A 27824-nucleotide genomic window follows, 5' to 3' on the forward strand; every position below is an offset into this window, starting at 1 on the left:
AGGACCTTTTTATTTTGCTTTGGTCTTCTGTATAGAAACTCTGAGCTTGTGACAGGGGACATGAGAACCATGTTTAGCGAATGTTTTATGAATTTGAGTGGCCCTGGAACAGTCCACTTGTTAAAGGGGCACCACTATTTCCTTGTTTTACTTATTTTGTTTTACTGGCACAAATGACAAGAAAAGAATGTTGGTGCAAAGATTAGCATTTTTGAAAATTCAAAACCATTTTGGAGGGGTCTTGAATAAAAATGTTATTTGCAAATCATGTTGACACCTTTATTTTTTTTTTAATTTGTTTGTTTATTCATTTGTTTGTTTGTTTTTTTAACTAAATTGAAATCAACCAGGAATCCTCTGTTCAACTTGACTGTTGTTTGACGTCTTGTCAATGTCCAAACCGCTGGATTAATAATCTCAGGCGAGAAAGTTCAATAAGACCACATTATGGTTTTTGTTTTACCCTAAACAGTGTGTGTGGGCTTCTTAATATGGGTAGATTGTTTATTATTGTCAGTTATTAATGTTATTGTTATTGTTCAGCTGTGTGGTTGCTGGATAGTAAACCTTGTGTTCTCCTTGCAGAGGGAGGCACACACATTGTTGCAGTGAGATGTGCAGTCTGTGTCACGCTTGATCCTCACAACCTGGTTAACTGACAAACACTCACTCAGAGAGAGGGGCCGTTCTGTGTTCTTCTTCCCCAGTACTGCCTCCTCAGCTCTCTTACCCAGCTGTCTTAGGTCTGGCCAGACCATGGAGAAAAAGAAATACATGACAAGAGACTTCTGAGACCCCCTTCTTTGGATGCAAAGGGTTACATGTTGATATCAGGTCCAACTTAACATCTTTGCCTTGGTTATTCACTGAGAACTGAACCCAAGGATTGATTAACGACCACTGGCTTGGACCCTTGGACCACATCCCACTTGTGTAAAAAGCTGTTCACACATCCAATTTCATCTTCATATATAGCAATCGACAACCTTACAGCTGGTGTATGTACTTATCTTTAAGAATTTGTTTTGCTATGCTATCAGTGGGGAAAAAAAACAAACAAACAAACTTTGAAACAAAAAAAATTACTATTTTGTACCACTATGTTGCCAATGAATGCTCAATGACATCTCTGTAAAATTGTATTTCACATAGCTAGCTACCAACCTAGTGTCACTGAAGCTTAAAGTCAGTAAAAAAACTTTACATATAATACAAAGTAAAATGATTAAACTGGATGATATACATTTTCCCAAGAATGAGAGGGCAGGCTTTTAGAGGCAATCCCAGTTTATGTGAACTGCTTTACAGCTGAGGCCAGACACACTTAAAATAGCTCCACCTAGTGACTCTCAAGTGAAATGGCACCATCTCCACATTGGGTGATTAGGTCAGAGACGGTGTTTTAGTTATTTCTACATGTGCACACTTTTCCTACCACTTCTGTTGCTTTTTGTTCTTTTGGTATCCCCTTTTATTTGAAGCTGTTGGTATGTGAATTAGAAATAGCAGAGAGTGACACAGAAAGCCACTGGTCATTCCATAGAAAGAGCAGTCTTTGCAACTGTATTAGTGTTAGGCACGCTGGATATGGGTGCTGCAGGTCTTGTCATAAAGAGATTTAATGTCTTCCATTGGAAGGGGAATGGATGCTGTTTTTAGTTTCTTTTTTTTCAGTTATAATTTGGGCAGAAGGCATTGAAGAACCACTTGAAAGGGCGCAGGCTACGGTCCGAAGGCAATGGTTGGATATAGGTCGCCATATTGTTTAGAGAGAATTAGATGTGATGATATAGCTTCAGAGCTTTGGAGTTACTGGTCTTATTGTATGAAGATACCATGTTGAATGAGACCCTCAAATGTAAAATCAGTGAATGTCATGTCCAATCCCAAGATTGTGTTTTCTGGGTGTGACACAGAGGATTCAGGACAGTAGCAAGAAGCAGTCCAGGATGATGGAATAATGTATGTTTTGCACCTTACTTAGTACAAGAAGAAACCATATATAATTACATAAAGGCCTAAGTAGGAACTTGTGTTTTGAAAGGAGATTATTTTGTTTCATTTTTTTTTCCATATGCGTGCATACTCTGTAAATTGTGTAAAATATTGTACTTGCACTAGCTTTTTTAAAAATGGAAACTAATATAAAAATTCAAGAATTGAAATTCTATTTTCTAATTGTGGTGTGTCTATTTGTAGGATACACCCACGTCGGTTTTCTTGGATTTTATGGTCCCTTTCTTTGATGGTGCTTGCCGGTTTTCTAGCTAGAACTTATTTCATTATTCTGAATAACTAAACAATATTTGATTCAGGTTGTGAACAAATTTGTTTAAAAAAGAAATCGTCTGTATACCAGTACAAGTTTATTGTTTCAGTATACACGTACTAATAAAATTAGTGCCAATAGCGAAATGTGGATTTTTTGGAATTTGTGAAACATTGCTATGTTCATTATGGTTATTAAACATGGCTTCATTCATAATGTTAAGAAAAAGACAGTGTTCTTCCTTAGCTGTTGTCTAGTGACTCACTAAACACAAGCTTGTGTGAAATCAAATTAAAGAGTTAAAAACTTTGCATTGTATATTCAAACAGCTTTTTCCCATCTTACACATGCACACGCATCATCATCCTGCTGATCTGAGCTGGCGCACCAAGTACAATTATTGCACAACATGACCTAATCAAAGCCCTGGTTAGGCATTGCTGAATCTGATAGGGTCGTTTGTTGTACTTTGTCAACAGAGAGCTGTTGCTAAGAGACCACGTCCACCAATAGGTACCATGATAAACAGCTGTAGTGCTGAGGGAACCACACCACTCTTTTGGCAGTTACTGACAGTGGCAGTAATGGAGCAAGGGTGGATGTGGGGGAGGCTGTCTTGAGTATCAGCTGGCCCATTCATTTAAATAAGTGTCAGGGAAGGGCATAATCAGATCATATCAGACAGTGAAAACCACACCACTGTGGAGAACAGGCAGAACAAAATGAGCAGACTCGTTTGGCACCTCTAAACAGTAAACATTGCAATTTTGACTTTGGCATGTAAGTATAAATAGCAGCAATAGCTGTGTGGTGTAGTATAAATGATTGCATTATAATAGTGTTTTGATCTATACAGTTTATATTTATGGGCCACAATTATCAAATTTGGTAGCAAGTACAATGTCCATACAAAATTCAGCAACATAGTTCATAACCGAAGACAAATTCCCCAGACAAATCACTGCCAATTACTGTGGTTGGGAAGGAAGGTTTGCATGCACTTAAATGTTCAGAAAAGCAAATCCTGTAGTCTGGGATTAAATATGGCAGTAGCAGCTCAGCTGTGTGCTCAGATTGATCTTTGAATATGTATTAAATGTTTACATTTTTAGGCATAAAAACAGGAGTTCCAAAAAGATTTTGTAGAATGAAGTTGCTCTACTCATAAATTGTTAATTAATATACCTTCTTTATTTCATCATTTACAGTCACATTCACCAGTTCACCAACATACAAAGGCATATTTCCTGATTTAAACTGCAAAGACCTAAAGAAGGAACATATACAGGCACTACAATCTTTCTCTTTTGCTCTGTCCAGCCACACCCAGCGTATATTCATGGAGAAAGCAGGCCAACAGAAATAGTAGAGTATGTTGTGCACCAGTTTCCACTAAAATCAAGTCAATTGTACATGTAGTGTATGAAAGAAAAGGTTTCAAGTAGCGAGAACTTCCTTTGTTCTTTCTATGCCCTGTGCTGGCTCATATTTTTCCAACGGTAACATTGTTGCATAGTTTCAGCGAATGAATTCCCCAGCATAGCATCATTAATGCATTTCCCATAAGGACATATTTGAGGAGTCCCTATTCAATTCGCTCATACTTAGTCATTCACTGACATCACATAATCTATCCTGAAGAGTTTAAAGCCTTATACTAACAACAGGCGAATCATGCTTCAAATCAGCTGCTTTCTCAAGGAAATGTATAGCAGCAGAGCATATGGGTCCTGAGCAAGACAGAAGAAATCTGTGGCTTTGTCTGTGTGTGTGTCAGGGTGTGTCTGAAATCTCCCAGTGACAGGGAAAGCCCTGTACCCAAGGCACATGCACAAATCCTGGCTGATGCAGTGAGGTACGATAGGCTGTATGCATGTGTCTGATCTGCCTGCTTATTCTCCTTACAGGGTCAAGGCAACATGTTCCCCTATTCCATGGACACTCCTGCTGGTTGAAACCGGGGAATTTTGAGAGTGCGGGTAATTTTCCTTTTTCTGCAGGTGACTCTGATGGATAGTAATGTGTGATGTATGAGTAGCTCGTACGGTCTGCATGGGTCTAGTTGAACATTTGGCTGGATTGCTGTGTGACTCTGATGAAGGTGGTCCTGCGGCTGAGCTCCTTCAGCTTGGCCGCTCCCACGTATGTGCAGGTGGACCGCAGGCCACCCAGGATGTCTCTGATGGTGTTCTCCACATCACCCTTATAGGGCACCTGCACAGTCCTGCCCTCAGATGCCCTAGGGACAATTAAGATGCATGCCCATCAATATGTAATACCATAGCAAACATTTAGGCATACTAAGAAAATCATGTCTAAAGCTATTAATCAGTGCAGTAAATGTTGATTGTTTCAGATGGTAAATAATACCCTGCTTCTTCATTTGTCTTTGGCTACTTTTTTACTAAGTTGAAGAGATCTCATAAAGCGTCAGTTATACTGTTCTACCCATCTGTAATCTTAAATGTGATTTAATGTTTTTGAAGCATTTATAATGCTGAAAGTTTTTTGGCAAGCCTTGAGCAGAGGTTTGGGATCCAATCCGTAGTTACTAATAACTGGATGTACTTACATAGTAACCATACATAGTAACCCTAGTAAATTACAATTTCATGGATGGTACTGTGTTTTGAGCAGTAATTTCTAATCTTAAATTAAAATATATCAACAACAATAATAATATTTCCTGCAATCCAAGATGCCATATAATTGCTCTAAAGTCTCTTACTATGTCTTTTACTTATAATGACCTGAAGCTGTCCTTTGGCCATACATGTTAGCATTAGGCCAGGTGCTCTCAATGACAATGACTTGTCATACTGCTCCTCACCTGTACTCTGCCACACCACCTACATATTTCTTCATGGCTGTATCTGAGCTCATCCCATAGAACAGCTTGAACTTCTTCCCATCCTTTTCGATGATGTCACCAGTGCACTGGTCATGCCCTGCTAGCATGCCTCCAAGCATGACAAAATCTGCCCCTGCACCTACAGGTTGACCACACACAGGACAAGGTTCACATACCGATCAGCTTCACTAAGGAAACATTCACCTGAGAGCAGAACTTACCAAACGCCTTGGCAACATCCCCTGGACAGCTGCAGCCTCCATCCTAGAGAAGTGAATGCATATAGAAACACAGATCCTGGAGAAGTAGTAACTGATAGTGTGCGATGGCACTGTTAAGACAGTGTGCTAGATAAATAAAATTAATTATATTCATCATCATCATCATCATCATCATCATCATCATCATCATCATCATTATTATTATTATTATTATTATTATTATTATTATTATTATTATTATTATTTCCTTTAATATTCTGTTAAGTTGATAACTGTAATATAATCATATTTAAAGTCTAACCTTATATTTAGTTTACTATTAAAATTTTTGATGGAGACTCCATTGATTTTGAATTCCAAATCTGTTATTCTCCATCTTGTCTGTGGATAAAAAGCCTGGAAAACTGGATGCTGCCCTCTTATGGTAAAGTAAGTCAAGTGCACGTTCCTGCAACTCAACACCTTTCATTTATACGTTAAAGGAAAGAGTTTTACACAAGATTACACAAGACTCACGGAGATGATATGTCCTTTTAGTCCATGAGCAGAGTCTGCACACTCAATAACAGCACTTAACTGCGGGTAACCCACTCCAGTCTTGATGCGAGTGGTACAAACGGAACCTGTGCACACATTTTACAATCTTAATTTTTTCTGAACACTCCACGCAATGTATTCACAATGATTCAGGGAATTCCACAAGAAATACTGGTACAACCTAAGAAGTCATTCAGACCTTTTCTCTGTTAGGGCATAACTTAAATCACACTTTAACCTAAACTGCAGGTCTGCACATCAGGAAAGAACAGGTTTAGTACTTTTGCTTCCTTTAGAGATTATGAAAATCAGGAGAGGGTGCACACCTGGTCCAATGCCAACTTTAATAATGTCAGCTCCAGTCAGAATGAGCTCCTCCACCATCTCTCCTGTCACCACGTTTCCAGCCTACTCAGCCAGTCAAAATGAAAAGAAGCATATGGGGGGGGGGGGGGGTGTAATATTGAGAATGACATCATAGCTATATTATTGTAGATGAAGAATTTATGTGGCTCTCACCATGATTGTGTGGTTTGGGAATTTCTCCCGAACTTGTTTGACAAACTCTACAAAGTGCTCTGAATATCCATTGGCTACGTCCAGGCAGATGTACTTGAGAAGTGGAATAGCTTCTAGAATGCTGCACAGTTTCTCAAAGTCTGCCATCCCACTGCCTGAGCTGGCTGCCACATTCTGAGGATGAGAGCTAAGAACTCTCACTATTGCCAAGGCATCAAAACACATTTTACTAAGCATTCAGATTTTTAAGTGTTTTTGTCAGTTGATTGGTTTAAGAGACAATACACTACCTTACATAAACTACCAAAGAGGTATATTCCAGGGCACAAATTTTGCATAACATAGTATCTAGGTCAACTGCTGCAGTATTCCTTTAAATCCAAAGTACATTACCTTATATACGAAACTTCAAGCATTAACATGATTGGCATTTCAGTTATTTGTTTCCTGTTCTCCTTACCCTCATCTACCACACTGAATATTCTTGGCTGTGCCTAGAAACTATAAAAACTCAATAAGTCATTTGATATAGAATGTAAAAACCAATCATTCATATTTTACCTCTAAGCATTCTGGATGACTGGTTGCAAATGTTTTCCACTCTTCCAGGGAGTAGTGCTTATGGATGGCGGTGAAAAGTGTGTGCTGAGAAAGAGCACAATCAAAAAAGTGTCACAACACATAAGCCTGTTCAAAGTGAATGTGGCATATCCAAGATCTTTAAAGAGTTCTGAAAAACGACTTGGTGCTGAATCAGATAATGAAGGCAGTGGCATTTTTGATCACTACATGAAGAGTCTGAAGAGGGACTCACCTTGCTCAGTACCTGAGCCATCTCAAAAGTACCCGTGGTGTCCATATTAGCTGCAATGACAGGGATTCCATTGTAGGTTTGCTTTGAGTTGCGGAATGTGAAAGTCCTCTGCAGGTCCACCTTAGCAGGTAATAAAAAATATGAAGATCTAGGCCAAATGGAATGCCTTTATTCGTCATATATACATATACACTACACACACACACACATACACACACACACACACGCACACACACACACACACACACACACACACACACACCTTATGAGCGTTTCAGTGCTGTAGAGTGCTTTAGAGACCCATCAGCATGGGCAGCAGAGGTTTATGGTCATATGTGACGCATATGTACATCTTATATGAATCAAGTGTGCCAGCTGTTTGAATGTATTGTCTGCTGAATAATTTAGAAGAGCAGCCAACTGAACCATGCTCTCCCTCCTTCCCTCTATATACACACACGCACACACACACACACACACACACACACACACACACACACACACACACACACACACACACACACACACACACACTTTGCTCTCAGATTAAGCCATATAATAAATTCACAGCAACACCCTTTGCAGTGGCACTGAGTATGATTAACTGAAGCAATTAACAGAAGATGACCTATGATTGGCTACGGTGTCTAAAATTCTCTAACCATTGAGCACGTGATTAAAATGTGTTTTGATTATTTCAGATGTTTTAATGCAATATTATTCAATATGTGTTGTGAGCTCAAGTGTATGAAAACCATACTATTCTTACAGTTTTATTCACTTATAACTTATAACCCTATAATTATAGGGTTTCCTGCTTTATGTGTTGTAAGGTGGATGTCTTGTGTCAGATGCAGCCATAAATGGCCTCTATATCATTATATAACACAATATAATTTGTTGTGTTGCACTGGCCAATCAAATCAACCAAGCTGAAACAGGGTCTGCTGGATTTGATGTCATCCTGCAGCGAAATGCAGAATGAAAAAAAGAATCTTAACATATGTATGAGATCAATGGCTGAGGTGGACACACTGATGAGCAATGTATTTACTTGTGGACCGCAATGTGGTTGTTCCTGTTCCATTTAAGTTCCTTATACTGTGTCTGCTAGACAGGTTGTTTACAAGAGCTACTTCAGCAGTGTGGAATCTATTCTCACTGACATTTAGCACACAGAGCCCTTTGGGCCTATTTTTATACACATTCACAGTGTCTCAGCAAACTCAGCTCATGTAGCTCGATCAGTTGCCACCATAAGCTGGCCCTCTCCCATGTGTTTAACTATCTGGGCTGTATTCAGGCTACATTATCAGCACGTAATGAAGGAGGAGGGAAAGCTCAGCTGAGACGGAATGGCAAGCTACATATTAGCCCTATTCAACCACAGCTTCATAAAGGAAGTTTATGCAAGGGCCTAAACAAAACCTTGCTCAGTTATTGTGACCTCCACAAGGTCAGCTCCACTTCTATTCTCTGCTACTTGCTCCAGTGCACACACCCATAAGTTCCAGGTATACACAAACACACATTATCTTTGAAATGTGATTCCAGCCAGCCAAATTCCAATCAGCTGTCAAATTTGACATAAGCTTAATGGCACAGCTTTCCACCCCACAGAGACAACAGAGATGGTTGACCTTACCTCAGACCTACTCTTTAGGCTGCTCCTCTTCGGTCTGAACAGGACATCTTTAAAGTCCAGTTTGAGGTCCGCATCCACCCTTGGCATGGCTGTAGGCCTGAGTGTGGATGAGATTCTCCTGAGCTGGGCTGGTGCAGTTGCTAGTACACAGCTCCAGCCACCAAACCCGAATCGGCAGAATCCCAACGTATTTATAGTGTGGAGAGGGCCATCCCAGACCAAGCCCTCATGGCTTTATTTGGTGAGGCCTGTGCTCTCCCCCTCTCTTCCTCACTCGCTTTCTCCCTGCTCTCCCACTCTCTCCTTCCCCCTCCTTGCACACTGTGCGAAGTGGTAGCAGCAGTGGCAGGCGTGTTTCCCATTTGGCCAGCTGACACACACACACACACACACACACACACATGCACGCACACACACATGCACGCACACACACTGCGGCTCAGCACAGCACTGCAGTATGCGCAACAGCAAATGGGCTAGGGCATTACCCCCATCTCTCTGAGCTGCTCCCTGAGGGCATGAGAGGAAGGCGAAACAGAGAGGAGAGGAATGGAGGAAAAAGAAGATAACTGGTAATGTATGATCCATCTCAGTAGCTTGTTAGCTTTGTAATAAAGCATAAAACATGGCCTAACTATGATGATTCTTGCATACATTTCAAAATATTATTTAAGGATTTGGCAGTTTTGCCATTTTAAAAGGTGACTGCAATAAGGCATTGATAATGTCTTCATCAGATATTAAATATAGGAAATATCACACTAAAAGAAAATAGGTGAAATATTTACTCTGGAAATAAGGATGGAATATAGTTTATTCAAATGCAAAACTTGACATTTCAGTCTACATATATGGGCTTCACTTGAGGCAAAATAAAATACAAAAATCAAGTAAACCAGTCTCTCTAAAGAAAAGTAAGAAAGGAATTTATTTAGGATAATGTCATTTAGTGATTTGTTTGCATTAAAATATTTATAATTCTAAATAAAAATAATAAGAAAATCCCTGATGATCCATAAAACCTTCATCACCATTCATCATCACCATTTAAGTAAAGTAGCTGCTTTTCAAATATCATCTAAAAAATGTAATTGTCTTCAACTGCATCTACAGAGTCTACTATCCAACATCTACATCAGTGTTTTCACATCAGACATCAGACATTTCCACTGTTAAGCCACTCCATCCAGTTTAAGGGACCAGGCTCCTGCAGGAGTGACAGGCAGGTCTGGTAGAAGCACAGTGAGTCCAGATGAATGCAGAGGAGTCCACTTTAGAGCCTGAGGACTCCCCAACAGGGTCACCTAAATAAAAGAGAGTATTATAACACTTGGTGACAATTTGGTGCAAGGCAGAGCTGCGATTCACATATGACTGGCTTCTTTTACCCAATGAAAGGAAACTGTTTCTTGACAATTTAATATATTAGTCCAACACAATTAATTAGTATTTAGGAATACATACCACAGTTTTCTCAGATGTTATGGGAGAAAAGAGCTGGAATGAGTCCTGCATTGGATTTGAGAGAAAGATGGCATACACAGTAGTGTTTTTGGAAGTGTACCTAGAATTAGGGAAATACAAAAACAGATCTACAGTTAAAGAGATACTGATTTCTTTTACTGTACTAAAAGCATACAAAAGGACTCGTGTAAAAACGGTTTCTCTTCTGTTTGTGAAGACAGATCACAAGCAGAATGTGACCCATTTTCCCAGAACTAAAGCTGTGCTAAAACGTACCGTTAACTCTTTTATAATGAGATCCTTTTGTAGACTGTTATGGTTTCTGTAGGTTACATAAGACTTCAAATGTGAAAACATCCAAAGGCATACTTGTAGCCTAAGAAGATTTTTAAATTTTATGTTTTTTATGATTTTTACCCAATCAAGTTCTGACTACCAAAACAAAATTAAGGTCTTTTATGAATGGCTGAAAGCTAGTAGATGCCTGAACTAATGCATAATCACTGAATGTATGGGAACTACAAAACTGAGTGACTCAGTTTTATGGAAGAACACCACTAAACATCCTACTGTCATGCAACTACAAAGACATCCTCTTAGATGGAGCAAGCAAACTTCTCTCCCAGTGAAAGAGCTGCCAGTTACATTCTCCAGAACAATCAGATCGCAATCAATCTAGCACAGCTGAAATTTGAATTTGAAGCCCAGCAGAAAGATTAATTCTGTGTTAAATGGATGCAATTCAGTTATGTCCAAACAGTAATTCTGAAAACTCACCATACTGGCACAGTACCATTCTCAGTCTGAACCCTCCATGGTTTAGTGGCATAGATGGCCTCTCCGTTTACCTTCAACCAGGCACCAATCTCTCTGAGACGTTCCTCAAACACATCTGGAATCATTCCATCTGCTGTAGGCCCAATATTCAGAAGATAGTTTCCCCCAAAAGCCACTGTGTTGACAAAGTCCTGCAGTGGAAAAAGAAGTTAGCACTTCTCCAACTACTACACAAACATTTAAAAGATTTTGATTCATTTTACCAACCAGTTCATAGCACATGTGACTATCATCAGTTTACAGTGATTATATTAGATTTCAACTAATTTCACCTTTATAATGGTGGGTAAATCCATCAAGTCACTGAGTCTCATGTTCCTACGGTAACCCCAGGAGAGGGTGTCCACTGAATTACATTTCTCCCATTTGTGATTGAGCAACTCCGATGGAGTATATTTGTCCGCACAGTTGTAATAACCACCATGTTTACAGTAGCACCCAGCTCCCCATCTATCATTGACCACAACTGTATCCTGTAGGGAGCAACATTTGCAATTCAGAACCATCAGGCAAAGTTCAGATTAAAAGTAAGACAGACATGATGCACAAATTGTGTTTCTCACCTTCACTGGACTGTCATTGTAGAGCCAAGCTAAGAATTGTGTGGAGTTCCAGTAAGTGTCCGGGGCTTCCCAATCCCCATCTGACCATATCAGTTCTGGCTTGTACCTGAGAATGCAAAATACATCAACTAACAAATGCTGCAGAACTTCAAATGCATGCTAGGGCTGCATCACAAGACATATAGCCAACCTACACGAGAAAGAATGACTTGATGTGTGACTTAGTTTCCACCCACATATGACATTTAAGACTTCCCATTTTACAATCATATTTCCATCCAGCAACCAAACAGATCAATATTTTATGAGTCTATTTTAAAAGATGCTCCATAAGATGACAATAGTTTACCTTGTGACCAGGTCATATAATTCTGGCATGGCTTTGAAATAAACAAAGTCTTGGGTCTTGAAGCCAGATTTCTTGTCATTTAGGTAGACAGGATTGAACCATTCATACAAAGAATGGTAGAGTCCAAAGTGTATAGAACTAGAATGTATAGACGAACAAATGAATAATGTAGTATATGTATAATGATCGTTTACAATTAAGGAACACCGTTTGGACAACAAGCAAACACGTAGCAATCACGTACCCAGCGCGATCACAGGCGCGTACCTTTTATTTTGAATGGCCGTGGCCAAGTCCCCGACGATGTCTCTGTGCGGCCCGTTATCAACAGAATTCCAATTCCATGAAGTTGGAGATCTCCAATTAGTGAATCCTTCATGATGTTTCGAAGTGAACACAACATACCTGTCCAGCACAAAACATAGTGAGCATATTGCACTGTCATTAGCTTACCTGCGGTTAAGCAGCACGAGGTTAAAGCAGGAGAGGCGTTGCGATTGCTGGGTCCTCGGAAGCTGCGGTTCAGTGCGCAACTAAACCAATGTTAAACTAAACCAATTGTCGTGTCGTTTAGAATCCATGTGCTGATGGATGCGCTTTTTCTGAGGTTTAACTTAAACCTCATATGCAGACAGTTTAAGAGCGTATGACTGTAACTTAAACACATTTATTTGTATGATGTTATGTAGATTTCTCGAACATAACCTTTAAGCATTGGCAATACATTTTAAAATAATATAGCACCTCTATTATTACAAGTGTTCTATTATTGATATCAGGGACGATGCTATTTTACAAATTTATAGATTACCGTGTTATATTTATGCCAAGGATATTAAACAGTTTAGTTTAAGGGCCGCATTACACTCAGTGAAATCTGAATAGGACGGGACAAAAAAAAAAAAAAAAAAAATCAAAATAATTTTTTGGAAAGGAACACGCTTGTATTGTCAAACTCTTAGTTCGCTTAGAACGTTTTATCAGCAGCCTATAACCTGTCCCTGAGCCTCCTACACAAATAGCAAAAAAAAAAAAAGTTTCAATTTCCATTTGTATTGTAGAATATTTAAGTTCAATTACGGTGCAGAAGATGAATTTACTTTTAAAAAATAATTAATTTGCTGTGCTGGATTAGAACCATAATAAGGTGGCTCCCCGTCCAGTAAGTTTAACACCCCTGATTTATGCCTTTATAACAGGAAATTACACAATTGTTTAATACTGCGTTTTAATAGAGTTAAATATATAGTGAGAACTGTTATATCTGACACCATATCAGGTTTTATGACGAGAGCCTAGAGAACAGACGTAGTATAAAGTATATATGGCATGTGCACCAAATAAATAAATCCTCTATTAATGATTTTGACGTAGGTTACACTTAGCCAGCCAACAAATAATATCGTTCTAGGTTCGTATAATACACTTTAATACAATAATAGAAAGAAAAAAAATGGTTGATACAACAAATCCAATAAAAGGTATACAAATTCCTACAGTAATTCTGATTTAAATATCTGAAACACACAATTAAAACACTGCACAGCAAGAACATGGCTTACCATGCCGTAATTGTGTTGTGTGGAGGGGGAAATGCACAAAGCAGGATTTCTGTTTAACCAGATAAAATAAAATCAAATGAGGATTGTCCAATATGAATGTCCCTCAACTCTCCTCCTATTGGACAGTCTTGACTTTGGTAATATCTGTCCAAACTGAGAAATGCCCCCGTTGGATAAATGGACAGAACATTTTCTTTGCAACTGTCCAGCTGCATGTCTTTGTGGTTTTTAGCAATTACGCGAGATTTATCGCGCAGCTCCGGTTTACTGCTGATAAACAACGGCTAAATTAACGAGAGAACAATACCCTAAATAATTGAAATGTTCAGTTAACATTATTTAGCCTTTTACTTACTTTGCTCCTGAGGCTTCAAGTATTTCAGCCCAACCGTCTGGATCAAAGAACTGTGCATTAAACATAGGTGCAAATTCCGCATATCTGAATCCGGGAGGATAGTTCTTATCCATAAACAAAACACGTGCTTGATCCTTGGTGCCCTGCCAGTACCACCAGAACCACTCACTGTACTTGCCGAACGCAGGTACAGAAAATACACCCCAGTGAATGAAAATCCCGAACTTGGCCTCGTCGTACCAATTTGGAAGCGGTCTGGCGTCTAGGCTCTTCCAGTCTGGTGTGTATTGGGCTCCAGAGGCTGATACGTACAACACAATGCAAAGCAACAGTGTCCTATGCTGTGTCATCTCCATAACTGAACAGAGTAAAAACAGAAACTGAAATGACTATATAACTGGGGCCACGCTCACGCAGACTCATTTATGCTACCTACGATGTCCCGCCTCAGAGAACATAAGGGAAAATACACTCTGCTGCACAACTGTTCAAAGCCTGTTTGACAAGTTAGGCAGCTATTGCTTTCTGCGTTAGTCATATGATTTTTGAAACGAGTTTGACGTGTCAGTGGTGTAACAGGTCTGCGCATTTATGAAACATGGGCATGTTGTATCACCTAAGCTGCAGAGTTCAGAGTTCAATGAGTTTAAAAACAAATGGGTGATTCTTTCCTTGTTATGGAGTTAGGTAAGACATTTCGGTGTTACTTACAAACAGTAATGGAGCAGCTGTGTCCAAAATGGTTCCGCACCTCTTCAGTTTAAATTAACTACCACAAACCACTTTTATTGTACTTAATTTTTTTAAAGTTTCTAAGCATTTGCAAAATGCTGTAAATGTGAATACAAATAAACTTCTAAACAAAATGTTAAGAAATAAAAAGCTCACAGCCTAAAATATGAATATCTATGCAGACAAAGATTTTTTTTTAAAGAAAGAAAAAAAAGAAGTGTAGCACTGCATTAAGATTTTCCTAGGATTGTGCCAAATCCACAATTTTTGAAGATATTTGAAATCTTTTATGTCTGATTTTCCAAGTCAATCATTCTGTTCAATATTGCATCCCAAGAAACTGCAAGACTTATGAAAATTTATTAAAATGTAAAGAATCCAAGGGAAACAATCACTGTACTTATAAAGCAAAGCTGTAAATGTTACATAACATACTAAATTGTATTAAACTCCTCGCTCACAGACATCTTTATCCCGATGAAAAAAATCTTCCAGTTAAACACGTTTTTCAAGAACAATCATGTAAACATGATTACATCTTTTTCTCAACTTCGTCAGTGAACAAGTTTTAATTGCAGTGACAAAATTGTGCAATGTCCCTCACCTGCATCCACCATATCCCATTCGCTTTGTAGCTCCATACTGCAGGAGCCTCTGTGCCTGAAGCCCTCTTCTACCTGGCCTGCCATTCCACTGTTCCCCAAACTATGAGCAAGGTGAGGCACAAGCTCCTCACGGTTAGGGTTGGCTCCTTGGTGAAGCAGCACATCTACAAACTGCTTCATCTGATCACTGGGACAGGGCAGGGACAATGGCTCAGTGATGGGTGCAAGACTGGATCTGAGGAGCCTGTCCCCACCATGGTTGAGGTATTTGCAAATTGACATGTCTTTAGATTGAAAGTATATAGATTCAAAGTGCCTTTGCAATTGGTGGCAGGTTTTGTGGAGAAAATATCAGATAAAATCAACAGGTTGGATTCTCTTTAAAATTACCTAAAATCTTCATGAATATCTAAAAACCTCAGTAGGGTCTTCACATCAGACATTTCCACTGTTAAGCCACTCCATCCAGTTTAAGGGACCAGGCTCCTGCAGGAGTGACAGGCAGGTCTGGTAGAAGCACAGTGAGTCCAGATGAATGCAGAGGAGTCCACTTTAGAGCCTGAGGACTCCCCAACAGGGTCACCTAAATAAAAGAGAGTATTATAACACTTGGTGACAATTTGGTGCAAGGCAGAGCTGCGATTCACATATGACTGGCTTCTTTTACCCAATGAAAGGAAACTGTTTCTTGACAATTTAATATATTAGTCCAACACAATTAATTAGTATTTAGGAATACATACCACAGTTTTCTCAGATGTTATGGGAGAAAAGAGCTGGAATGAGTCCTGCATTGGATTTGAGAGAAAGATGGCATACACAGTAGTGTTTTTGGAAGTGTACCTAGAATTAGGGAAATACAAAAACAGATCTACAGTTAAAGAGATACTGATTTCTTTTACTGTACTAAAAGCATACAAAAGGACTCGTGTAAAAACGGTTTCTCTTCTGTTTGTGAAGACAGATCACAAGCAGAATGTGACCCATTTTCCCAGAACTAAAGCTGTGCTAAAACGTACCGTTAACTCTTTTATAATGAGATCCTTTTGTAGACTGTTATGGTTTCTGTAGGTTACATAAGACTTCAAATGTGAAAACATCCAAAGGCATACTTGTAGCCTAAGAAGATTTTTAAATTTTATGTTTTTTATGATTTTTACCCAATCAAGTTCTGACTACCAAAACAAAATTAAGGTCTTTTATGAATGGCTGAAAGCTAGTAGATGCCTGAACTAATGCATAATCACTGAATGTATGGGAACTACAAAACTGAGTGACTCAGTTTTATGGAAGAACACCACTAAACATCCTACTGTCATGCAACTACAAAGACATCCTCTTAGATGGAGCAAGCAAACTTCTCTCCCAGTGAAAGAGCTGCCAGTTACATTCTCCAGAACAATCAGATCGCAATCAATCTAGCACAGCTGAAATTTGAATTTGAAGCCCAGCAGAAAGATTAATTCTGTGTTAAATGGATGCAATTCAGTTATGTCCAAACAGTAATTCTGAAAACTCACCATACTGGCACAGTACCATTCTCAATCTGAACCCTCCATGGTTTAGTGGCATAGATGGCCTCTCCGTTTACCTTCAACCAGGCACCAATCTCTCTGAGACGTTCCTCAAACACATCTGGAATCATTCCATCTGCTGTAGGCCCAATATTCAGAAGATAGTTTCCCCCAAAAGCCACTGTGTTGACAAAGTCCTGCAGTGGAAAAAGAAGTTAGCACTTCTCCAACTACTACACAAACATTTAAAAGATTTTGATTCATTTTACCAACCAGTTCATAGCACATGTGACTATCATCAGTTTACAGTGATTATATTAGATTTCAACTAATTTCACCTTTATAATGGTGGGTAAATCCATCAAGTCACTGAGTCTCATGTTCCTACGGTAACCCCAGGAGAGGGTGTCCACTGAATTACATTTCTCCCATTTGTGATTGGGCAACTCCGATGGAGTATATTTGTCCGCACAGTTGTAATAACCACCATGTTTACAGTAGCACCCAGCTCCCCATCTATCATTGACCACAACTGTATCCTGTAGGGAGCAACATTTGCAATTCAGAACCATCAGGCAAAGTTCAGATTAAAAGTAAGACAGACATGATGCACAAATTGTGTTTCTCACCTTCACTGGACTGTCATTGTAGAGCCAAGCTAAGAATTCTGTGGAGTTCCAGTAAGTGTCCGGGGCTTCCCAATCCCCATCTGACCATATCAGTTCTGGCTTGTACCTGAGAATGCAAAATACATCAACTAACAAATTCCACAGAACTTCAAATGCATGCTAGGGCTGCATCACCAGATTTACAGACTAAACAAACACAAAATAGGATTATAGTCTCAGGCTTTGTCCATAAATACTCACATGATGAGTGATGACCATCAGAAGCTTTATCACTCTACACCTACTCACCTAACACTTAAGGTTTCTTTTATAGTTTAACAAACTTGTTTTCCAAATCTGTTGAATAAGACATCACATGACATCGATTTACCGTGTGACCAGGTCATACAGTTCTGGCATCACTTTGTAATAAACAAAGCCTTGGGTCTTGAAGCCAGATTTCTTGTCATTTAGGTAGAGAGGATTGAACCATTCATACAAGGAGTGGTAGAGTCCATAGTGCAGAGATCTAGAATGCATATTAACAAACAAGTAATTAAACTGTGTTTTTATAACTATTATTTATAATTAAGGAACGTTATTTGTACACCCAAGCAAGGAACCACATTTAAAACATACAAATACAGGCAATAACACACACGCCTTTTTTTCCGAACGGCCATTGCCAATTCCCCGACGATGTCTCTGTGAGGTCCGTTATCAACAGAATTCCAATTCCATGAAGTTGGAGATCCCCAGTTAGTGAATCCTTCATGATGTTTTGAAGTAAGAACAACATACCTGTGCAGAACAGAACATCAAGTGTAGTTTAAATTATGTAAACAAACCACCCAAAATGCTTAAAATCAGACATGCTTCAGTTTACTCACTTTGCTCCTGAAGCTTCCAAGATTTCAGCCCATTCATTTGGATCGAAGAACTGAGCATTAAATTGAGGCGCAAACTCTGCATAGGTAAACCCAGGAGGATAGTTCTTAGCCATAAAGAGAAGATAAGCTGGATTCTTCGCTCCCTGCCAGTTCCACCAGAACCACTCACTACCGAACGCGGGCACAGAAAATGCACCCCAATGAATAAAAATCCCGAACTTGGCCTCGTCGTACCAATCTGGAAGCGGTCTGGCGTCTAGGCTCTTCCAGTCTGGTGTGTATCGGCCTCCGAAAGCTGAAAGGTGCGTACAAAGCAACAGTAACGTTAGCAGTTTACTCTGCCTTATCCCCATGTTTTAAAAGATGAACTCGGGAAAGAAGTGGTTCTAATGTGCCATGCGATGGAATCGATCAAAAATAGTCGTCCCCAGACGACGCTGACAATACAAATTGCTACAACGAACTTTCATAAGAACAATAAAACATATTCGTTTACACGGGTTGTAAAAGTTAACCACAAGCTTCCGCGCTGATCATATGACTATGTGCCTCGCTCGTTATGATTTTAAACGAGTTTTTCTCATCATTACAGCGGCACATTTACGCATGTTTAAATATATAATTATTCACATAATGATTTCCATGAAGGGATTGATGAAACCCACGAAACATTACATGAAAATAAAATAAATTAATAATAACTGATTATAACAACAACAATAATGATGAAGAAGATGATACATAAAATAAAGCAAATAAAAACAGCTGCCTAACTGACAAACATTGCATATTAAAATTAACCTAAACAGTAAATTACAAAATACGGTTATATTTAACCACTCGATGGGGTGAGGATTCTGTTATTACTGTTGATACAGCCCAATGAAAAACTGGCACAATAATGCTTTTATGACCACTCGACATAACTTGCAGCACTGCATGTCCTAATGAACCCAAAATAAGTTTAACATAATCTAATTTACAACATAAGATTTGTAAAGTGTGTTCCTTTCTTCCATTTACACAAAAATATTTTTACAAAGAACAGCTGGGGGAACAGCGTTTGACGAAGACAAAGTTTCACATTTGATATGCAAATTACACAGAAATCTCAACCAATCCACAAAACAGTCCTCAGTCTCCCATAATGCATGTGACACTGTTTAATTTCATATCAAATAGACAAGGAAGTCCTCAACAAAGTACATATGAAGATATAAAATCACAAAGAACATCAATATCATGAGGCAATGTCTGAATAAGTTGCAATTACTAAGATAGCCGAATATAAGTCTAATAAGTTTTAAAACATCTTTACCATAGATATTAATCAAAAGAAAATTGGCTCATCATTAATGGGCTTGGTACAATATACTTGTTTTACATTCAGACCTGCCAGACAAAATACGTACTTGACATTAGTATTATTACATTATTATGCCTAACACTAGAAATAATATACAAACTGTATACTACCAATTAGGAGTCACTTTACTAAACATCTTGTAATAAATCTGAGAAGAAATCTTTCTGTGTAACACTGAATAGGGGCAATCAAGACTGATTGCATTTTGTCATTTCTGTCACAAGGAAGTGTGTATACTAGGGATGGCCTGAGTCAAGAGTTGCAGGAATGTTAGCAACAAGCACTAAAGTACTAAAACATAAAAGAAAGTAAATGTCCACTGGAGGCTTTGGTAACTTGTCTTTTCTGAACAAATGATATACATAAAATGTTGTTTGTGAATAAATTATATATAAAATGGATTTTATTTCTGGATGTCATTATATTTTATAATGACAGCCTTTTCTGTATTCTGTTCTCAATAACCCGTTGTTTGTATAATAATTCTTAGATAGCAAATCAGTATAATTAAAGATAGCAAATAAATGTTTCTAACTTGTAGGTTTATAGAATTTGCACTTTAGTCATATTTAGTCAATTGTACTGACCCATAAATAACACCTATTTCTTGAAACAGAATATCTTACATGATTTATGAGTAAGTGCATCCCAAATACAAAATATGCCAGACTTCCACAAATAAATGACTTTCACAATAATACCCCTCCACTTATTGGTATTAGATGTCACAATGCTGTAATGCTCATTTAAAAACTCAAGTTAAACATTTTATAGCATATATTTAAAAATTATATGAATAAACAATAAGGAATCTTATTAGATAGAGCAAAATTGCTTTCACTTGTTTTTATTTTGCCACTCCTTGTATTTACATTTTAAATTAAAATACAGTATATCTCTTTACTAGGCAGCATCACACAGCCTAGAAGATAAAGAACTAGACACACAAAAAGTAAAAATAAATAGTTAAAGGGCTGAAGCTCTCAGGCCCTATTATGGTAATTAGGTTTCTTCCTCCTAGGTTGCAGGATCCACCATTTGTTGAGAATATTAGTGAAATTATTAATGTATAACCCAGGTGTATTACCTCAGTCATTTACCATCTTGACCATCATGAAACCTCTGCTATTGATATATGACCTTTTATTAACATGTAAATGCAAGACTCCAAAGAAGTTTTGTACCGTTAAAGTAAAGCTGTATACTTTGATTACACCGTGTGTACACAATTTTTGGTTAATAATTGGTATTAATCGCTTATGCATAAAAATGATAGAAAATGGCCATCATTCCAAATAAGTTCTCAACCAGTGCCACACTTTTCAGTCTTGTGATTGCCCACAACACTTTCTTCTTCCTAGTTAGCTTTTGGGGGTATTCCTTGTACTCCAGAACTTCATCTGTGGTCTGATTCCACTAACGGTTGGAATTTGATGCTCAGTGATGACAACACCTTTCAGAGACCCACCAGTGTCCCTCACTTGACACTGTTCAGCCCAGTACCACCTGTGGCAGGGCAGCTGTGTCCCTGCTGTCATTCTTTGGAACTTGGTAAAACCACCTTTGAAACACATCAGGAATGGCAGCATTTTCTAAGGTTCACTGAGAGAGCCAGGGTTTCCCTGGACAATCTAGGGCTGAAGGCTATGTGGAGATGGAAGAAACTACAGCAAAATGGAACACAGGGCATCAATATCCTTGATGTTCATACTTGGAGGACCAAGGGTAGATCTTCCATCAAGATGTTGACATTGAATGCCACTAACAAAAACAGTATAATGAGAACATGATGGGAGTAAACATTTGGGAGCTAATACATGAAAGTAATTTACAGTACAATTGTAAATCTGCAAAATCTACTCACTTCTAAATCTTATGGTCATCTTTGTATAATTTTAACATGAAAACATATCAGGTAATTTTCAGATTTTTTTTTTTTTTTTTTTGGTGAATGAATTCACCAGTTTTCTCATTAGAAATAGGTAAATTTCAAACCATCACTCATGGACACAAAACCTGAATCTGTAGGGAACACTTTTTCTACACTTTTTAGGCATAAGCAATTAAGAAATAACACTTCTTTAAACCCAGGAACAAAAACATAAGGGGAAAAAAAGTATAGTGATATTGCTAAACTGAATTATTTAACTCTTATAAGCTTAATTTACAACATTAATTAAACTTTTTTATGTAAAACTTTATTAGCTTCATCTGACCTGTGGAACTCTCGCTAATCAGATAATGTACCCGTAAACACTTACAACTACAAATTCTGTATCGATTTCCAAAAAGCTAACATTACTCTTTCCTCTCTCGCCACTATATTTGCCTCAAGATTTGTTCTCCATCTTGCTAGGAAGTTTCCAAAATGTGCCACGCAACACATCTCCTCCCAAGCTTTGATGGCTGGTTTGCATCCTATACTTTTAACAGGGTGAGACTGAAGGGAATACTGATACAGCCAGGCAGAATTGAAATCAGGACTGAATGCCTATAGAAGACTCCCACCCTCTGCAAGCTGCCTTTGAAGGTCTTTCTTATCATCCAGCTCGCCCGCACCAGTACTGGGTTCTTCATCTCCATCTTCCATGAAGATGGGCCAGTCAGAATCTCCTGCACCCTGTTCCACACCCACAGACTGGCTGCCGAGAGTCATGGAGGGAGAGTCTTCATTAGTTGTAGTAACACAAGTACAGCTATCGCAAAGGCCAAACCGCTTCAGGCCCTGAGAAACCACCCCAGAGAAGACACGCCGGCAGCCTTTACACACGATGGGCCAGCTCGAGCGATGGACCTGTTGAAGCAAAGGCAAGTATGAACAGAAGACAAAAAGCCCACACCTTTAAATGAGGAGGAAATAAGGTTGACTCTGAACAAATGATGCACAAGACAAAGATCCTGTTGACATACAGTGACAGCATGTGTGCGCAGATGTTCCTGTCGTGTGAAACGCTTTCCACAGATCTCGCATGGATAGGGCCTCTCCCCTGTATGACAGCGGATATGCCTCTTCAGAATGCCTTTCTGTTTGGTTGTGTATGGGCAGAATGGGCATTTATGGAGTCTCCCTGAGTGGGAAGATTGGCCATGAAAATTAAGTCATTATAACACAATAACAATCAGCACTCCAGACTGTGCAATGAAAAGTTTTTGACTGCTGTGTTAAGATTCTGTGAAGTCCCTCACCTGCATCCTCCATATACCAGTCGCTTTGTAACTCCATACTGCAGGAGCCTCCGTGCCCGAGGCTCTCCTCTACCCGACCCACCACTCCACTGTTCCCCAAACTATGAGCAAAGTGAGGCACAAGTTCCTCACGGTTAGGGTTGGCTCCTCCACGGAGCAGCACATCTACAAACTGCTTCATCTGATAGCTGGGGCAGGGCATGGATGATGGCTCAGTGCTGGGTGCAGGACTGGAACTAAGGGTCCTTTCCTCATTGTGGTTGGTTTCACCATAAAGACCCATGCCTTTAGATTCAAGCGAACACTCCCCTTCCTCATCAGGATCAAACTTAATCTTGGGGTGTACCAACCCAACAAGCAGCCCTGAAGAGGATGAGTTGATGAGGTCCACACCTGGGCAGTTCTTCATAGGGACATTTGTGGGAGGCTGGCTGGGGAATCCTCCTTGTGAGTTCTCACTCTCTGAGTCTTTGCTACTGGTGGCAGCTGGTGTGGAGAGAATATCAGAGGGAGCCTCAACAGAATTGGGTGTCTCCACACACTGAGGGGTTGCCCTGTCTACCTGGGATGTGGAGGCTACAGGAACACTTGAGACCGAAGTCGGAGTGACACTATCTGCTGGTCCTTCTCTCTCCCTACCCCTCTCCCTCTGGCACTCCTTCTCCCTGTTGCAGATCTCCAGTGAAGATTTAATATAGCCCTTGCAAAAGTTTACCACATCAGTCATCTGCAAGTAGCTGGCAGCTGACATGATTTCAATTACATTATCGCTTCGCAAGTCTAACCGGCCTGAGTACAGGAATTCCAAAATAAGTGAGAAGGCATCTGCAGTGACGATGTCCAGTGATGCAGTGCTATGCCTGTGGCCACTGTCCTGCAAGTAGTGCACCAGCAATGCCCGGAAGTAACCACTGCTGGCAAACAGAATGTTACGATGAGCCTTGAACACGCGACCCTCCACAATGATGCTGCAGTCACAGAAGAAGTCCCGCTTACGCTGTTCATTGAGCTCACACAACAGTTTGGATTGGTAAGATGGCACCTCCATAATCTCCTTTTACATTCAGGATGGCTCTATCTTCCTAAAATAAAAAGGAGAAGTGAGGAGAGATCATAAACAGGTAAATGCATTCTTGCTTATAAGACACAATAGCAGAAAGCCAGCAATCAAATCAGTCAACATATCATGCATTTAGACAATCTGGTAGAGTCAGTTAAATCTAGTAATTCTAGTCACCAGCAAAATATCTCGTATTTAAATTTTTAGATTTCTAACAAAGCATAGTCTGGTACATTATATAAGAACTATCTTAGCATTAGTAACCTTTGTGCCTAGACTATTTTAACACATACGTCTAACCGGGGTAGTCCAAATCAGCAACACAACACAACCCTCAAACGGCAATTTTCGCCTTAACTCTATAAACCAAGCTAGCACACCATTCAACTTATGTTATCCGGCTAGGTTACAATTCACATTTTCATGAAGACCATAAACATTAGCCTTAAAGCATTAGACTAAAGTTCTGTTTCATTAGCCAAAATTCTGATTTTAACGTCGCGAATGTTTTGGAAGACTCATAGCTCGCAGTACTGAAGGTCTTACAAAAATAATGGTGCATTAAATGATTTAGATCTACACATTTCAGCGAAACATCAGCTTAAGTTATAACAACTAGTTAGCGAGCTAGCTATGTCATTGTTTTTCAAAGGAGTATACGCTTTGCTGGTCCCTTAGCTAGCTAGCTAGTTAGCCAGCTAACATGCGAGCTAGCACGACAGCTGCTTTCCTGGTTAGCTTGGAAAAGTTAGGAAGTCACATGCATAAACTGGTTAAACCAATTTCAGAAATACATTACCTTGGCTGACGAACGGCCTTGTAATTACAGCGAGTTAGCAATTTAATACGAAATATCTTCGATGCTCTTGTTATTGCCAAAATCCAGCTAGCTAGTTATTTCGTGAAACATTTTGGGCTGGCATGGGAAGTGATGACATCTTTGTAGCACAGCGAACACGCGCGTTGTGTGTCGGTTTCGTGTACAATGACGTCTGGAGTTATCGAAACTGTGATCAATCCTTTTTTTTAAAAAATGGGCACTTTTTAGAGATTATTAAGAACAGGCTCCAATATAAATATATTCCCGTATTTAAAAATTATTTTAAGTTCATCTGAGTCTTTGGCATCTCTTTACACGATTTGTAGCCCGAATTTAACCCTGATTTTGTCCTTCCAATCATTTTTTCCCAATCACAAACGATAATCGTGCGGATAACAGTATGAGAGAAACAACGAGTCAACCCTAGATCTTGCGATCGATCTTCCACCATTCCGATATTTTCAAATATATTTGATTTTTACGACTAAAATCATGAGCGATTGCTCTCGTGTGTGATGATCAACGACAGAAATCCAGTCGCAGCCTAGCGGAAAAATGGCGAAGCGGCCCGTGGACTACAGCTATTGATGAAAACTTGTAGATCCATGGAAATACGGGTGTCTCTACAATGTGTCACGCTGATTCACATGAGATTTGGGATGTGGGACATTTTTTGCCATGTGTGCACCGTTCTTTCTAATCCGGTTTGACTCAGTTTCCTATGTGGTCCTGGGTACGATTCGTATCCGATTCATCACTAGTCGATTTGAAAGAGAAAGGTCGTTGGATTTCAGTTGCCTTTTATCTGTACGCTTGCGATTAGTGCAGTCGTCATCAAAACAGTGGAGGAGAGAAACAGCAGTGACAATAGTAGCTGCCGTCTGTTTTTTCGCCTTATCGACCTGACATCATGTAGGCTACGGCTGCTTGTCCTCCAGAGCAAAATTCCATGCATACATGGGCGATTATATGTTTTTTGTTGGCGGTGACCCAGGTAACTTGTGCATAAACGTATAAACGCTTCGGAGGTCAGATGCGTTTACATTACAGATATAGGTCACTTGCAGTTAGGAATGTGAACCGTCAAGATAGACAAATCTGATCCGAGCAAAAAAATCACAGCTGAACACTGGCTTGCAGTGTGAACGTAGCCTTTTTGCTCAGATCGTGTATAAATATGACCTGAAACGTCCTGTGTCAGCATATTTAAATTCAGAAAATACACAAACAAGACAAAGATTTGTTTATCTTCATAACTGATAGACCAATAAACAGGAGATACCAACTTAAAAATGCGTGTATGCACTTAGGACAGTAATAAGTATAACGAGCTGTCATATATTTGCCTCAAGAGGATACAAGTGTATCTTCTGTAAAGACAAAATCCTTCATTAATGTGACATATTTATAAATGAAATTGGATATTTGCCCAGTGGAAGGTTTTGAGTTTATCCATTTAACTTTATCAGGATTTGACTGGATTGTGAAAACAGTATTTTGCCTGCCCACTCATCTTTTGGTGATTGTATTCTGATGTAAGATTATAAAGAGTTTTTGAAGTGCACTGATGATCTGTACACATCATGGGGAACATGAACAAGTTAAAAATTCATGAGGAGTTATAGAAGGATGCAGAGACGAGTAGCGTTGAGCATAAGGGGAGGGGCCGTACCACGTGCATATATATATATATATATATATATATATATATATATATATATATATATATATATATATATATATATATATATATACTCACACTGCCATGGGATGACCATGTAGTGCGTCATGTAGTACGTAGTGGGATTCACGACTATGTTATTTGTAACCATGCCCCCTTGATTGCACACACCTGCACAGGGTTTAGTGATGTATGTTCGTCAGTATATAAACCCCTTCTCATGTATGTAGCGTTGTTGGTCATTGTTTATGGGTGTCTGTTTGTTTGTGTATCTGTCGTTAATATTTGTAAGACCACTGTTGACATTATTGTAACCTATGTTTATGTTAACGCTATTTAACTCGTGTTGTCTGTGTAGTTGTGTTAACCGTTAATGTTATGTGTGAGTGCCACTGGCCTCTTATATGTTCAATGTTAATAAATGTATGTCACAGTCAAGGGAGTCTGTGCGTCGTGCCCCGCGCCCTGCGGTACTCGGGTAATCGTGACACACACACATTAAAAGTATTCAAATCTGGATCTCAAATTTAAATCCAGTCCTGGATTTTATAATCCCTTGTGATTGATTAAATGTTTACTGTAAAAGGTTGGCTACTTTGTTGTCGCATCTGACTCCTAGATAAAGGAAGGGTGAAAAATCTGTAGGAACTGAACTTTGAGGACTGAATATTGAGGAATTTGAATATCTCTGTTGTAGTCCATATTGTGTATTATTGTAGTAACTTTCAACACCAGAGGGGGGAGCAAAAACCCTGGCAATCCCTGAATGTGGTATTAGGCAAATGAGCTGTATGTCCATATCTGTTTCTAACTTGCTTAAGAGAGATGCTAAGATTTGTATGGCATTGTGGGAAACATCCAAAGAACTGTAGTCTAACACCATAGAGACTTATCTTGTCAAAACATGGAAAAAGGTGGTAAATGATGACATTTACTCATGTCATTCCAGTTCCTCATGTTGCCTGTACAAAGGGTCAGTCAACTCACTTGTGCCCACATTGTCTGCTGTGGAATGCAAGTTTATTTGCTTTCTTTCAGCCTTTTTTTTTTTAACATTTGGACCAAGATAAAGTAAACACACATGCCTGCAGGCTGTGCCACGCCTGTGCCGCACAACCGACAGTGCTCAGAAGGGCTTTTACACAGAAGGGTCGCAGGGTGACTTATTTGTTTAAAGAATTTTCCCATGGTGAACCCACAGAGCACAAAGGCTTTGTGGTGTCCTTTCAAAACCACAGGGTAGACAGGCAGACAGAAGCTGCCATACCCTCTCTTTTGAAAATGAAATTTATAGCACCTCATAAAATTTATTCATGTTCATAATGCCTATATGTAAACCAGAATTAACTCAGACACAGTTCAGACACTGAGTCTCA

At 39.2% G+C, this 27824-nt stretch overlaps 5 protein-coding genes across 10 annotated transcripts in view; 1 reads left to right on the forward strand and 4 right to left on the reverse strand.

Annotated features, from left to right (window-relative positions):
• The window catches only part of atxn1a (ataxin 1a), a 64276-nt gene extending 61696 nt beyond the window's left edge, over positions 1 to 2580 (forward strand). For all 6 annotated transcript variants that reach the window (XM_035528794.1, XM_027006310.2, XM_027006311.2 and 3 more), the window contains one exon: positions 586 to 2580. In XM_035528794.1, the coding sequence (XP_035384687.1) occupies positions 586 to 659 (74 nt within the window). In that variant the 3' untranslated portion in view covers positions 660 to 2580. The remainder of the gene's footprint in view (positions 1 to 585) is intronic.
• An 858-nt stretch (positions 2581 to 3438) lies between these two features.
• Positions 3439 to 9170, reverse strand: gmpr (guanosine monophosphate reductase). The gene is made up of 9 exons (XM_027006398.2): positions 8857 to 9170; positions 7212 to 7331; positions 6959 to 7042; positions 6398 to 6571; positions 6205 to 6286; positions 5858 to 5964; positions 5342 to 5384; positions 5100 to 5259; positions 3439 to 4508 (listed from the first exon to the last, which is right to left on the reverse strand). The coding sequence occupies exons 1-9, from the start codon at positions 8941 to 8943 to the stop codon at positions 4328 to 4330; spliced, it is 1038 nt and encodes a 345-aa protein (XP_026862199.1). The 5' UTR covers positions 8944 to 9170; the 3' UTR covers positions 3439 to 4327.
• Positions 9171 to 9689: 519 nt separating this feature from the next.
• Positions 9690 to 14449, reverse strand: LOC113575058 (tissue alpha-L-fucosidase-like). The gene is made up of 8 exons (XM_027006359.2): positions 13987 to 14449; positions 12337 to 12474; positions 12070 to 12207; positions 11721 to 11826; positions 11430 to 11630; positions 11098 to 11288; positions 10321 to 10420; positions 9690 to 10160 (listed from the first exon to the last, which is right to left on the reverse strand). The coding sequence occupies exons 1-8, from the start codon at positions 14340 to 14342 to the stop codon at positions 10029 to 10031; spliced, it is 1362 nt and encodes a 453-aa protein (XP_026862160.2). The 5' UTR covers positions 14343 to 14449; the 3' UTR covers positions 9690 to 10028.
• A 607-nt stretch (positions 14450 to 15056) lies between these two features.
• LOC113575085 (tissue alpha-L-fucosidase-like) lies at positions 15057 to 18889 on the reverse strand. The gene is made up of 8 exons (XM_027006408.2): positions 18336 to 18889; positions 18109 to 18246; positions 17837 to 17974; positions 17467 to 17572; positions 17176 to 17376; positions 16844 to 17034; positions 16067 to 16166; positions 15057 to 15906 (listed from the first exon to the last, which is right to left on the reverse strand). The coding sequence occupies exons 1-8, from the start codon at positions 18686 to 18688 to the stop codon at positions 15775 to 15777; spliced, it is 1359 nt and encodes a 452-aa protein (XP_026862209.2). The 5' UTR covers positions 18689 to 18889; the 3' UTR covers positions 15057 to 15774.
• Positions 18890 to 20532: 1643 nt separating this feature from the next.
• zbtb8b (zinc finger and BTB domain containing 8B) lies at positions 20533 to 26380 on the reverse strand. Its single transcript, XM_027006399.2, has 4 exons — positions 24747 to 26380; positions 22888 to 23969; positions 22612 to 22769; positions 20533 to 22495 (listed from the first exon to the last, which is right to left on the reverse strand). Exons 2-4 carry the CDS (start codon positions 23933 to 23935, stop codon positions 22193 to 22195), a joined length of 1509 nt encoding a protein of 502 aa, XP_026862200.1. The 5' UTR covers positions 23936 to 23969; positions 24747 to 26380; the 3' UTR covers positions 20533 to 22192.
• Between the last annotated feature and the right edge of the window lie 1444 nt (positions 26381 to 27824).

Source organism: Electrophorus electricus, chromosome 8 (assembly GCF_013358815.1).
Source record: "Electrophorus electricus isolate fEleEle1 chromosome 8, fEleEle1.pri, whole genome shotgun sequence".
Classification (NCBI taxonomy): Eukaryota; Metazoa; Chordata; class Actinopteri; order Gymnotiformes; family Gymnotidae; genus Electrophorus; species Electrophorus electricus.

Bases quoted from the DNA above. Each gene is read 5' to 3' on its own strand.
- gmpr (XM_027006398.2), bottom strand. From the start codon at position 8,943: ATGCCAAGGGTGGATGCGGACCTCAAACTGGACTTTAAAGATGTCCTG. The intron at 6,287-6,397 runs GTGAGAGCCACA...CTGGCTGAGTAG, and splicing joins TCCCAAACCACACAATCATG to GCTGGAAACGTGGTGACAGG. The intron at 4,509-5,099 runs GTGAGGAGCAGT...AATTGTCCCTAG, and splicing joins GGTGGTGTGGCAGAGTACAG to GGCATCTGAGGGCAGGACTG.
- LOC113575058 (XM_027006359.2), bottom strand. From the start codon at position 14,342: ATGGAGATGACACAGCATAGGACACTGTTGCTTTGCATTGTGTTGTAC. The intron at 11,289-11,429 runs GTGAAATTAGTT...TTTCCACTGCAG, and splicing joins ATTTACCCACCATTATAAAG to GACTTTGTCAACACAGTGGC. The intron at 10,421-11,097 runs GTGAGTTTTCAG...CCCTAATTCTAG, and splicing joins AATGGTACTGTGCCAGTATG to GTACACTTCCAAAAACACTA.
- LOC113575085 (XM_027006408.2), bottom strand. From the start codon at position 18,688: ATGGGGATAAGGCAGAGTAAACTGCTAACGTTACTGTTGCTTTGTACG. The intron at 16,167-16,843 runs GTGAGTTTTCAG...CCCTAATTCTAG, and splicing joins AATGGTACTGTGCCAGTATG to GTACACTTCCAAAAACACTA. The intron at 15,907-16,066 runs GTATGTATTCCT...TCTTTTATTTAG, and splicing joins TAACATCTGAGAAAACTGTG to GTGACCCTGTTGGGGAGTCC.
- zbtb8b (XM_027006399.2), bottom strand. From the start codon at position 23,935: ATGGAGGTGCCATCTTACCAATCCAAACTGTTGTGTGAGCTCAATGAA. The intron at 22,770-22,887 runs GTGAGGGACTTC...CTTCCCACTCAG, and splicing joins CTGGTATATGGAGGATGCAG to GGAGACTCCATAAATGCCCA. The intron at 22,496-22,611 runs GTATGTCAACAG...TTGCTTCAACAG, and splicing joins TGCGCACACATGCTGTCACT to GTCCATCGCTCGAGCTGGCC.